Below are 13548 nucleotides of genomic sequence, written 5' to 3'. Positions count from 1 at the left end.
TCGACATTGTGATTATAGACAACCAAGTAAGGTAGAGACACTTCAAATGGGGTTTTTGACGGATCTGTGCCTACGGGCTTTTAAAAATTCCATTTTAGTGCTTGTGTGGAAATTAATTCCACAATTGTGCCTGGGACCACGTCATCCGCGATTTAATATCGCGGATTGCCATGTCATCCGCGATATTAAATCGCGGATGATGTTAATTACTCAATTCTGAGTAATTAACCTAATTAGATGCAATCCGCGATATAAAATCGCGGATTGCATCTCTCCCCAATGATTGGGGAGACAGATTACTGTCTCCCCAATCATTGGAGAGAGACATGATTGAGTATTATTTACCCAATCATTTTATTTATATTTTTTTAAAAAAAATTACTATAAAATCACTAAAATTGTTTTAATTAGCGTTTTTGAATAAATTCCGTATTTTAGATTTTTTGTTAAAATTCTAATAAAATATAAAAACCGTTTTTTAGTTAGCATTGTATATTATTTTTTCTGTTTTTACTAGTTTATACAAAAATTACAATTTGCATAAACAATATAAAATGATGAACGATATAATAATACGGAATAGTCGATAAAATAAAGTAGGATTACAAAATTTAAAGTGTCTACAAAAATAACAAAATCATAAATAATCTCGATATCTAGTGTTCTTCTCCAGTTGAGTCCTCATATCGTACCCCATATCTTGCCTGCGGCGCAGACTGCTCTCAGTAAGATCGCGATACTGTCTATCACCCGGTCTGTCACCTGGCGCGCCCTCGCTCTCGTGATCATCGTCTAGGGATAGCTCCTGATCATCTGCAGCCGGTGCAGTAGTCGGTGCCTCCTGTGACTGCGGAAGGAGGCTGAAGGACGGACCCGAAAACTGAATACTACCGGACTGTAACGCCTCGAAAGAGCCCCCCTCCCCGAGACCTGGACTGTTCAACCAAGCCTCTGATATCGAAAAAAACATCTGCGACGGATCCGCGACCGGGGTGGAAGGGGAGGGACGCGAATGTGACGCTGACGGTTGATCGAGCCAAGAAAACACGGGCCGGTAACCCTGATCAGAGGGGGTAGAAGGTTGACCATGCTGAGGTGCCTGAAATGGGGGTGGTGTAGCCTGTCGATACTGAGCCGGCTCTGTCAGATGAGTGGTATACGGCGTCTGTTCAGAGGAGTAAAAGAACGGCCCGGATGACGGTGGTACCGGAAACGATGAGGTCGGAGGGACCTGTAATAAAGAATAAAATTAAAAATATAAGAATCAACATTTATTAACTTGTATTTTAAAATAAAGTGAAACTGTTATGCAAAAAAACATAATAAAGTACGCAATACCTGCGAGTGCTGCTGAAACTGTGAACCGTCACCCTGAAACTGAGTAGGCCCGCAATAGTTCTGTCGTGTCTGCGAGCTCTCTCCTGCATCGTAATGATAGTACACAGGGGGCGGTATAGGCTGATCTGGACGCTGGCGAGGCTGGCGTGGTGTAGGCCGTTGTCTACGACGACTGTGAATGGAATCCAAGTCAACCGTCAAAGGAGGGAGAGGAGGCAGTACAAATGCCGGGACTGCTGGCTCAGGCGGTGGAAGAGTGACATCCCGACGATCCTCCATGTACGCCATTTGTGAACTGCGTGCAGCGGACCCAATTATGGAGTCACGGCTAGATCTCCGGACGTGGACCATCTCCGCCAGATCACGCTATACAAGGGAAAACAGTAATCGGTAAATATATAGAAAGTAGAAAATGTAATTGTAAAGTTGTTAAAAAAAAAGGTACGTACACTCGAACCGTCAGCTGCACCCTGCCAGGTAATCCACCTCCGGGTGTGTCTCCGATACCACTCCATGTACTGGGAATGGTAGTGTGGTGGACGCTCAAAACGGTAACCGCCAACGACATGTGACTCCCTGTGGAGCCAAATTAGTACGTAATACCCGAGGATCTCCATGTAGTTGTTGCTGCTCTTGTAAAGGAGGGAATGGAGGCGGTGATCCTGCACTGGGGCCAGAGGGATAGGCTGAATAAGCCCAAACTGCTGCAATACTCTATCTGGCTGGTGCCACTCCACAATGTTGTAGTAAATCAAGGGTACCCGAGCACGCCAAACTTCTGAACCCGCAAGGTACTGGGAGGGTATGGATCTGAGGAGATCGTCGGTGTATGGCTGCCAAACAATCTGCACAGAAAGAATTAGGTGAAAACATAAACTAAATTAAAATGAAAAGTATTGAAAAAAAAAATAAACTTACATCACCGTAACGCAGCCTGTCAAGCAAGAGTCTAAAGTAAGACAGATCGTGTCTGGGGGCCCCTCGGACCCGACGCTCCCTAGGGCCCGCCCATCTGTCAATTAAAAAATTTAAATGTCAAATTCATATATAACTATCAAATAAAATTAAACGTTATAGTAAATACCTGTCGCCTAAAGGAAGATGCTGTGTGATGGGAAGCGCAGCGTAACGGGGACGTAACGGCGTCAAACGCTCAAAAGCCCAAAGCTGCAAAATCCAAAGGGCGCCACCGATGTTACGTCTGTGCTGTGAAGCCATAGAACAAATGCAAAGCTCGTGGTACAGGTGGGCAAGCACGGCTGATCCCCAACTGATGGATCGCTGATCCTCCAAATCCTCCAAATGTGGAAAAAGCCATACCACAAATGCAAAGCTCGTGGTACAGGTGGGCAAGCACGGCTGATCCCCAACTGATGGATCGCTGATCCTCCAAATCCTCCAAATGTGGTGGAGTGAGCGGGACGACTTCTGGTTCTTCGTGGGTAGGGACTGGGTGGTTATTCGAGCAGTTCCGTCATTTTCGAGAGTTAGACGACGACGTTTCAGATATGGAGGTGGAGTGGGCTGTTCGGGCATATCTCTGGGCCGCTTTGGATGGGCTGTGCTTCACTGATTTGAACAGTGGACATTTGGGGTTGAGGATTTTACCACATTTGGAGGATTTGGAGGATCAGCGATCCATCAGTTGGGGATCAGCCGTGCTTGCCCACCTGTACCACGAGCTTTGCATTTGTTCTATGGCTTCACAGCACAGACGTAACATCGGTGGCGCCCTTTGGATTTTGCAGCTTTGGGCTTTTGAGCGTTTGACGCCGTTACGTCCCCGTTACGCTGCGCTTCCCATCACACAGCATCTTCCTTTAGGCGACAATTTACTATAACGTTTAATTTTATTTGATAGTTATATATGAATTTGACATTTAAATTTTTTAATTGACAGATGGGCGGGCCCTAGGGAGCGTCGGGTCCGAGGGGCCCCCAGACACGATCTGTCTTACTTTAGACTCTTGCTTGACAGGCTGCGTTACGGTGATGTAAGTTTATTTTTTTTTTCAATACTTTTCATTTTAATTTAGTTTATGTTTTCACCTAATTCTTTCTGTGCAGATTGTTTGGCAGCCATACACCGACGATCTCCTCAGATCCATACCCTCCCAGTACCTTGCGGGTTCAGAAGTTTGGCGTGCTCGGGTACCCTTGATTTACTACAACATTGTGGAGTGGCACCAGCCAGATAGAGTATTGCAGCAGTTTGGGCTTATTCAGCCTATCCCTCTGGCCCCAGTGCAGGATCACCGCCTCCATTCCCTCCTTTACAAGAGCAGCAACAACTACATGGAGATCCTCGGGTATTACGTACTGATTTGGCTCCACAGGGAGTCACATGTCGTTGGCGGTTACCGTTTTGAGCGTCCACCACACTACCATTCCCAGTACATGGAGTGGTATCGGAGACACACCCGGAGGTGGATTACCTGGCAGGGTGCAGCTGACGGTTCGAGTGTACGTACCTTTTTTTTAACAACTTTACAATTACATTTTCTACTTTCTATATATTTACCGATTACTGTTTTCCCTTGTATAGCGTGATCTGGCGGAGATGGTCCACGTCCGGAGATCTAGCCGTGACTCCATAATTGGGTCCGCTGCACGCAGTTCACAAATGGCGTACATGGAGGATCGTCGGGATGTCACTCTTCCACCGCCTGAGCCAGCAGTCCCGGCATTTGTACTGCCTCCTCTCCCTCCTTTGACGGTTGACTTGGATTCCATTCACGGTCGTCGTAGACAACAGCCTACACCACGCCAGCCTCGCCAGCGTCCAGATCAGCCTATACCGCCCCCTGTGTACTATCATTACGATGCAGGAGAGAGCTCGCAGACACGACAGAACTATTGCGGGCCTACTCAGTTTCAGGGTGACGGTTCACAGTTTCAGCAGCACTCGCAGGTATTGCGTACTTTATTATGTTTTTTTGCATAACAGTTTCACTTTATTTTAAAATACAAGTTAATAAATGTTGATTCTTATATTTTTAATTTTATTCTTTATTACAGGTCCCTCCGACCTCATCGTTCCCGGTACCACCGTCATCCGGGCCGTTCTTTTACTCCTCTGAACAGACGCCGTATACCACTCATCTGACAGAGCCGGCTCAGTATCGACAGGCTACACCACCCCCATTTCAGGCACCTCAGCATGGTCAACCTTCTACCCCCTCTGATCAGGGTTACCGGCCCGTGTTTTCTTGGCTCGATCAACCGTCAGCGTCACATTCGCGTCCCTCCCCTTCCACCCCGGTCGCGGATCCGTCGCAGATGTTTTTTTCGATATCAGAGGCTTGGTTGAACAGTCCAGGTCTCGGGGAGGGGGGCTCTTTCGAGGCGTTACAGTCCGGTAGTATTCAGTTTTCGGGTCCGTCCTTCAGCCTCCTTCCGCAGTCACAGGAGGCACCGACTACTGCACCGGCTGCAGATGATCAGGAGCTATCCCTAGACGATGATCACGAGAGCGAGGGCGCGCCAGGTGACAGACCGGGTGATAGACAGTATCGCGATCTTACTGAGAGCAGTCTGCGCCGCAGGCAAGATATGGGGTACGATATGAGGACTCAACTGGAGAAGAACACTAGATATCGAGATTATTTATGATTTTGTTATTTTTGTAGACACTTTAAATTTTGTAATCCTACTTTATTTTATCGACTATTCCGTATTATTATATCGTTCATCATTTTATATTGTTTATGCAAATTGTAATTTTTGTATAAACTAGTAAAAACAGAAAAAATAATATACAATGCTAACTAAAAAACGGTTTTTATATTTTATTAGAATTTTAACAAAAAATCTAAAATACGGAATTTATTCAAAAACGCTAACTAAAACAATTTTAGTGATTTTATAGTAATTTTTTTTAAAAAAATATAAATAAAATGATTGGGTAAATAATACCCAATCATTGTCTCTCTCCAATGATTGGGGAGACAGTAATCTGTCTCCCCAATCATTGGGGAGAGATGCAATCCGCGATTTTATATCGCGGATTGCATCTAATTAGGTTAATTACTCAGAATTGAGTAATTAACATCATCCGCGATTTAATATCGCGGATGACATGGCAATCCGCGATATTAAATCGCGGATGACGTGGTCCCAGGCACAATTGTGGAATTAATTTCCACACAAGCACTAAAATGGAATTTTTAAAAGCCCGTAGGCACAGATCCGTCAAAAACCCTTCAAATGTCACTAACAATATATGTAAATTCAAAATCGATTATTTCTTCTACATCACAAATATGACCGTTTCGAACTACAAATGCAACAAAGCTTCTTTTTTTTGTTGACCACAATATTGTTTTTTCTTATTTTTTCGCTGCTTTCTAGATCAGTGAGAGGAGGAAATTCATTGACAACCAATTTAATTGCTTCTAGATGACCATATGTTGTTGCAATATGCAACAGAGTGTCATCGACTTTATTTACTTGCAATAACAATGCATGACATTTGTCAAGCACCTGACATATAAATTTCGTTCAACTTTCCAATGGCAATAGAAGATATATATGCAAAATTGTATTTTTACATGCCGTTACTAAATTTTCCAAATCCACTACAAATATTTAAATTGAAGTAATAAATATGTTTTTGTTAATTATTTTTATAATTAATAACATGAGTATATCTATCGTAAATTATATATATTTAGCCTGAGGTGAAAACAACATTATGGCTCAATCACTACTTATAGAGAATAGGAATGTCGATGTTGTAATTGTAGACTGTCGGGTAAGGTAGAGACTCTTCAATAAGAAACTTATGTCTCTAGTCCTTGAGACTTCTCCGACTAAGGGGCGGCCGCACGGGCTCGCCTCTGGTCGCCAGGTTTCAATTATTTTCAATAAAAAATACATGACATTTATCGAACACTTGGCATACATTATTTCGTTTATCTTTCCAATGGTGATGTAAGATGGATATGTAAAATTGTATTTTTGACATGCTGCCACTAAATAGTCGAGATCCTTAGTTAGAAAATAATTATGGATGGTTTATCATAATTAAAAGTCACTTATGCAAACTTCAAAGCTGCTATATCAAGAAAGCAATGAATAAGGATACGATAATACTACTTCGAGATGACCATAAGTTGCTTCAATGTGCAACGAAGTGTCGCCGGCTGTGGCGAGCAAGAGTTGCTACGAATGGGGTGCAAATTTTTTTATCAAATCATATATCATTTAATTTTTTTAGTTTTTTATATGTTCGATTTGTGCATATTTTAAAAATAATAATTAAAGGTTTAAATGCACCAAAAATCACAAACTTTTGCGTGTTTTTAGCTTTTAAAATAATCTTTTAATTTTGGCAAAAAATACACGAACTTTCAAAATTTTGCAATTGAAGACACCGACACCGTTTTGGATGTAAAACGACACCGTTTTATATTAAAACTACGCCGATTTAGATGTAAAATAACACTATTTTTCAAAGAAAAACACACTTAATCTTAATTGCAAAAAATTGAAAAGTTCATGTTAAATATGCTAAAATTAAAAGATTATATTAAATACCAAAAACACGCGAAAGTTGGTGATTTTTTGTGCATTTAAGCCATAATTAAATGCCTTTACAATATTAGAAAAATGTAATATTTACCTCATCTATTTATATAAGCTCTTAATATATCTAATATTAAATTAAAAATTTAGGTTAGAAAATAGAAGGTATGTCAATAAATAAAAAGATTGGAATAAAAAATATAACTATAAAAAATAGCAAAATAATAATATAAATAACATTATTTTACTAAATAAAATATTTTGTTGGATACACATTCTCTAAACGAATGATGCGAACTAATTTGGTCCTCTTCCATAAGGTACCATAGTTTTTTTATTTATATGTTATTTTAATTTTTTTTATAATTTTATTTTTTATATGAACAATTTTTATAATTTATCGTGTTAAATGAGCATGAAGAATGGCCGAAAAATCACATGACACTCATGTCACATGCATGCACAAACGATATATTTCTTACTAATTGTTGGTAGAAGCGGCTAACATTGGACAACAATAGCGCTCTACCAATTAGGAAACAATTATGAACGGTGTAGCAAAATCAACAGTTATTTATACAATGATACATTCAAAAATAATTCTCTAATGATTACAAGTTTTATGACATACTGGAGGAACACCACTACACATGTACATGAAGAGGGCTATACAGTACACATACTGAATATATTTTTTAAAATTTAAACTAGTTATTCATAATTTGACTTTTTATTCTATTTTTCTTATCACAGTTTTAATTGATTTTTTCTAATACCGATGTTGAGGCAATGATCATTTATGCTTTTAGGGGTAAAATAGTTGAATTTCAAATAATACTACGACAAAGAGGCATTTGAATATTTTTGTATGATTTAAATATTTTTGAATTTATATTTGTATTTATTTAATTTGAATAAACTATTTGTATATGTATATAACACTAATCGATTTCAATTTTATATATAAAGGCAAGAGATGATACAAAGAGCTCAATAGCTTATTGAGAAAGGAAATTATACCAAGAGGTCATTGAATAGCAATTGAACTATTTTCAGATGACCATATGTTACTTCAATGTGCAACGAATAGTCACCAACAATGGTAGAGTCAAATTTTATGAGTAAAGGATCAGAACCCTCTTGAACTTGGCACAAAATATGAAATACATCCAAATATGTAAAACCGGATGAAATCACTTCAAAAATTGGCAAAACCGGATCAAATACACCCCTCGATTATTGTTGCCCACTCTCAACCCACGTTTGAAACACACTCTTCATGGTAAAAAATTTAAAATAATCTATGTTTTTCTTTCAATTCTTCAAATTAATACTTGAAATTTTTGTTTTTTTTTTTTAAATTATGAAAATAAAATGATTAACCAACCATCACTGCCGGTGAAAAAATAAATTCATAGGAGTCAAAAATTTTGTTCCTCCGACAACTCCGGGTTTTTTTTAATCCGACTGACCCATTTGGATTTGCTCTTCATCGTTGAAGAGTGAGTCTGCTCTTTAACGAAGAACAAAAAATAATAATTGGCCGCCATATTTGTTTTTGACCGGAGAGTTCATTTTTCGGCGGGCTCAGCAATTTTCCGGTGAAAATTCCAAAGTTTAGGTGGGGGTGGGGGCGATATCCCGCTCTCTTAAAAAGGTTTTTGAAACAATTTATCAAATTGTGGGTCTGTTTGATCAATTTTTAAAAATTTGAGTTTATTTGATACTTCGTGCCAAATTCGAGGTTTTTTTTATCCTTTCCTCGAAGAAAAAATAGCAAATTCCAGAAATTAAAACAATCTTTGATTGGGCCTAAACTTGCAAACTGGGCTTTGGTTTACTAAATCCACGAAAAAGAAAGAAGAATCGATTCGCTTCTTTTCTCTCTGTATGCTGCTTCCTCTCTTTTTCCCCCTTCGCAATTAGGTTTCTCTGTCGTTTCAGCCATCAAAATCCCAATTTGCCGTCTCTAAATTTCAATATTTCGTTTCCTCTCAGGTAAAATCAATTTCTTCTTTACTCCTTATACGTTTACAATTAGGGTTTCTATTCCATACTTTTTAATCTTTCTAATTAATCCTTGATTGCAATTTTTTTGATGTAGGAATGCGATTAATTGATTGACGAATAAATCAATAACAATCATGGAGATACAATCAAATGGAAAGCCGATTGATTCTTTGCTAGAAAGAGTTCTATGTATGAATATTTTATCATCAGATTATTTTAAGGAGCTTTATAGGTTGAAAACCTATCATGAAGTTATTGATGAAATTTATAATCAAGTTGATAACGTTGAGCCTTGGATGACTGGCAATTGCCGCGGCCCGTCTACGGCTTTTTGTCTTCTGTATAAGTTTTTTACTATGAAACTCACTGTCAAACAAATGCATGGCCTTTTAAAGCACAAAGATTCGCCTTATATTCGTGCGGTAATTTCACTATCATACCCTTATTTCAACTTCTTTTATTGTAGTTCTCCTATCTTATTGTATATATCATCTTTGTGTCATATATTTGCTGTTTTTTAATGGATTGCGTAATGGTGTCTTGATGATTTATTTGTCATGTTCATCTTAACTCATGTTATAGTTTTTACATATACTTGCAGTATATATGTTGGTGCCGAGGGTAACGCTTGTGCTCATAGTTAAGCGCTTGAGCTGAATGCCTGACATAGAAGTGTAGAACTTTTGATTAACGTTTAATTGTACAATAAATGATGTCTTTTGAGTTTTTGTTACTAGATTTGTTTTGCACTGGATGCCTTACTCATATGTGCTCAACTTTGTGTGTGCATGTCTAAATTTGATTGCATCTGTTTAGTTTGTTATGTCAACGTTTTTCGAGTCAACAAGATAACATTTTAATTTAGTTAATGATATATTGTACTTTGCTATCGTCAGTACCTTTCACTGTTCCTGCTTCCTTTAAGTACATGAAAGTAATTTAAATTGGATTTTTCATGTCTCGTTTATTCTATTAAAGGAAAATTTTAGAAGATGACTAATTTATAAGAGTTGATTTTTTTTATTTGAAATTATATTTATTCATATTGATTGGCTTTTCTGGCTGTGGAATGTCCAAAAATAATAGAGCCCGTCGCTATAGAGGTAATGGACAAAATATATCTGATCTTGGTCGTTTTAAAATCATTATTTGATGCTATAATACATATGTCACACATGATAATGCCCTTGTTTTTCATAGCAGATTTCTACAAATCCAGGTTGAGCTGTTCTTGTTTCTTTGAGTCGCTAAGACTTTCTCACTCCTACATAATATTGCCTTGCTTTGCCGAGCAGATAACGCTAAACCGAGGTTTGAGGCGTCTTATTTTTGATTCTAACTCCTGGATTTATCTGATAGTCTAATATCATTATATCTCTGGGAATGTGTTAACTACAGAACCAGGGTTGTGTCCCTTGTGTATGTCCAATGTCATGTTGCTATCGTTTCAGCTCTTTGAAGCTAAGGATAGGGATCTGGTATTTTTTGGCAACAAATTCTTAAGAGGTTCACATTTCATTACCTGCGTGTACATCATTTTTTCTTCTATGTGCTCACTGATACTGGTGCTTGATTGTGGGCTTTAATTTTTATTGTATGACTTAGTGTTCCATTTTAATTTTTGGGTTTGTCATTCTGGGGTTATATGCCTTTCTCCAATTTTGATTGCAGGTTGGATTCCTCTATTTAAGATATGCTGCTGATCCAAAGACACTCTGGAATTGGTGTGAACCATACATTAAAGATGATGAGGTATATTACATATCCGTAAATTGGCTTTCAAAGCTTACAGCTCTATGTTCCTAGGTGTATTTTACTGTTTCTTGAAATTTTTAACTGTTGTGTACCAAATGGTTTCTAGTCTTAAGGCATCACAGTAAACCTCTTTTTCTGGGAGATGCCTTTAATGAAAATTAAAATAAAATCTAGAAAAATTATGGGTTCATTTCCCTTTTGAACTTTTTTCTTTTAAACTTCATTTTAGAAGTTCTCAATTTCTGTTTTTTGCTTTCTATTATTGTGTATTATGGGAATCTGCCTGCATTAATCTTATCATTATCGTCGTTGACACTACCCTGCCACTAGTTGCAGCCCGATAAGGAGTTTGAAAGAAACATGCATATAATCATGTCACTTTTGGAACTTTTACGAGATAAAAATCCCGAGTTTCAAGATCACTATATCATTCTCATGCAAAGGTCTGCCACTAAAGCCATCTTGTTAAATGCTGGGCTAGTAGTGAAGGAGAGGTATTTTAGAAAGATCTTGGTTCATCTTAAACTTCATAGTCAATATAGCGAACAAACTTTAAATGATAGAATGAATGGTTTTTGAAACATATATCTGAGGCTTATAAGCTTGTAGACCCTAACTTAGTTTGGTCTCTCTTCTCATCTACAAACTTATGGGGGACTCTAATGAAATTATTGATACTCCAAAGACCCTATTAAAAGGGGCAAGGGTCAATAAGACATAAAGAGGTCTTGGAGATTAGGCATGTCCTAGAGAGGTCATGATCAAATTTCAAAAGGCTAGCATTTAAAAATATTCACAGTTGAGATCTAATATTTATGAAAAGATTTATGATCAATGGTGGTTTAAAATGGAGGGATGCTTTGCCAGTTCTGGTGGTGGTCTGATAATATTCTGGTGATAGCAACAGTAGTTTCCATTAAATTTTTGGCGTGTTAGCACAATAGTTTTGGTAGATCAGATAGTTGCATTGAGATTCATAAGATTTTGATGGTCTTGCATTGGAGATAGTAATTCTAGTTATTCTAGGATGTCAGTGGTGGAGGCATGTCTTTCCTGTACATTGTGCTCGGAAGAAGGCACATGCATACACCATAAAGAACACACCACATACCCTACTTTTGTTTACAGAACACTTTGGCTTGCTTTTCAGAATGCCTCATATTTATGTTTTTCTAGGTTGGGAAAGCCAAATTTGCTGGCTGTTCTCCTAAGATTAGATGCTAGCGAATGGTAACAATAAGTAACAGTGTTTATTTATATATAACAGTTGTATTTGTCTAGGGTGGCTCTATGCCCCACACATTTTAAATCATTGAAATGTTAATGAACTTTGGTTGTTTTCTATATGCCGGTTTTTCAAGCTCAATCTTATATAGCTTACATTAATTTTTTTCTTTAGGGTATTCAAGTAAATGATTTGCAATGTAAGGGGTGAATCACTAATTCGTTATTAAAATGCACTATCATAAAAAGAGGCTTTTGCTTGTGCTAAACTGAACCCATTTTCTATGCAAAAATAGACATGGTATCCTTTGTAGTTTGTGCTAGTACCTTTCTTCATACCACTAATTTTCTCTATCAAATGCTCGTGCTTGTAAAAAGCCAATTAATAGGGAATTTCGTTATCCTTGATTTAGTATATTTAGATCACCTCAGAACATCTACAGTTTTGCATGGGTTTTAATTTGTTTTTATAATAAAATGTGTTCAGGAATTCTGTCCGGCTTCTAACAAACGAACGACTACTACAATGGGTGTATATGTGCGTGATCTGCTTCTTGGACAGGTTAGTTGCAATCAACTTCTTACAATTTGTATTGTATTAATGCGCCATATCTGTCTTGGGTCAAAATTGATTTTTAAATTCTATTTCTTTGGCTCTTGCAGTATTATTTTGATACCCTTTTCCCCCGAATTCCTGTCCCTGTATTGAGGCAGATTGTGTCTCATCTTGAGAAGATGAAGCTTCCCTCAAAGCCCTCAGGTGCAACAGGGGACTCAGTTCGCCATGGATCTGATGACACTGCACGCCGGCCACCATCTGTGAAGGCTGCACTTTCAGTCTCTTTTGGCCAGCGTGCTCCCCATCGTGCATCAACAAGGGACTCATCACCTGTTCGTCGTACAATACCGCCGCCCTCTTATAATAAAGACAATGAAGATCCAAGAAGATCTCCTAGCAGGCGTCGCAGCCAGAGTCGTGAATATTCTGACAGAGAATATTCCGATAGAGATAGGGATCGGGGAAGAAAGTATGATGAAGATCGAGACAGGGACAGGGATAGAGATCGAAGATATGACTATGATAGGAGGTCGAGATATTCTAACAGGGAAAGCAGAAGAGACTATGAAAGCAGCAGTCGTGAAGGTATTAGACAGTACAGAGAAAGCAGTTCTCACAGAAGCCGCAGTCGAAGTAGGAGTCGTAGCCGAAGCAGGAGCAGAAGTCGAAGTATACAGGCTGGTGCTTCACCATTTGGTCGTCATTCAAGTCCATACAGGGAAGGGACCAAGGAGAAGACATCTGCATCGATCAATCTGGCAAAGCTTAAGGATCTGTATGGTGACTTGAGCAATCAGAAAGGGGATGATGGCATGGAAAGGGTTCCTCGAAGAGATAACAGTGGCGAAGAAGTAATTCGGCTTGGTGGTTCTACTTGGAAATAGTTAAAAAAAATTAGGCTGTGGTGCCGGGAGCACATGAGATGTATTATTTGGTTCTCAGATAGCTAACTTGTTGGTTCAAAATCTAGGAAACAGTTGGTTTCATGAGCGTTTCATTTCTCTGTAGGCATTGTAAGAGATGACTCACATGGAATACGTGTGCCAATTCAGAGGGATATATGTATTTTAGACTTATCAATTGTTACATTCAAACAAATTAATGCTTTATGATGCTGCGCTTTTTCTGTTGCATAA

At 38.5% G+C, this 13548-nt stretch overlaps 3 protein-coding genes across 9 annotated transcripts; 2 read left to right on the top strand and 1 right to left on the bottom strand.

Annotated features, from left to right (window-relative positions):
• Window positions 1-550: 550 nt before the first annotated feature.
• LOC126678653 (uncharacterized) lies at window positions 551-2874 on the bottom strand. Its single transcript, XM_050373549.1, has 5 exons — window positions 2423-2874; window positions 2257-2350; window positions 1788-2183; window positions 1339-1704; window positions 551-1231 (listed from the first exon to the last, which is right to left on the bottom strand). Exons 1-5 carry the CDS (start codon window positions 2872-2874, stop codon window positions 638-640), a joined length of 1902 nt encoding a protein of 633 aa, XP_050229506.1. The 3' UTR covers window positions 551-637.
• A 348-nt stretch (window positions 2875-3222) lies between these two features.
• LOC126679556 (uncharacterized) lies at window positions 3223-5037 on the top strand. Its single transcript, XM_050374607.2, has 4 exons — window positions 3223-3332; window positions 3406-3801; window positions 3884-4249; window positions 4357-5037. The coding sequence occupies exons 2-4, from the start codon at window positions 3634-3636 to the stop codon at window positions 4948-4950; spliced, it is 1128 nt and encodes a 375-aa protein (XP_050230564.1). The 5' UTR covers window positions 3223-3332; window positions 3406-3633; the 3' UTR covers window positions 4951-5037.
• Window positions 5038-8727: 3690 nt separating this feature from the next.
• On the top strand, window positions 8728-13548 carry LOC126677308 (pre-mRNA splicing factor SR-like 1). 7 transcript variants are annotated; one of them, XR_008790550.1, is made up of 6 exons: window positions 8729-8862; window positions 8969-9296; window positions 9961-9977; window positions 10078-10185; window positions 10273-10380; window positions 10546-10630. XR_008790550.1 is itself a non-coding variant. In XM_050371863.1 (5 exons), the coding sequence occupies exons 2-5, from the start codon at window positions 9009-9011 to the stop codon at window positions 13294-13296; spliced, it is 1224 nt and encodes a 407-aa protein (XP_050227820.1). In that variant the 5' UTR covers window positions 8745-8862; window positions 8969-9008; the 3' UTR covers window positions 13297-13548. The 7 variants fall into 7 exon arrangements, 1 of the variants encoding a protein (XP_050227820.1); XR_007640492.2 differs by lacking the exon at window positions 9961-9977; XM_050371863.1 differs by lacking the exons at window positions 9961-9977; window positions 10078-10185; window positions 10273-10380 and adding exons at window positions 12341-12415; window positions 12517-13548 and having other exon boundaries at window positions 8745-8862; window positions 10546-10626.

This window comes from Mercurialis annua, linkage group LG4 (genome assembly GCF_937616625.2).
Source record: "Mercurialis annua linkage group LG4, ddMerAnnu1.2, whole genome shotgun sequence".
Classification (NCBI taxonomy): Eukaryota; Viridiplantae; Streptophyta; class Magnoliopsida; order Malpighiales; family Euphorbiaceae; genus Mercurialis; species Mercurialis annua.
This window is presented reverse-complemented; position numbering and strand designations above follow the sequence as displayed.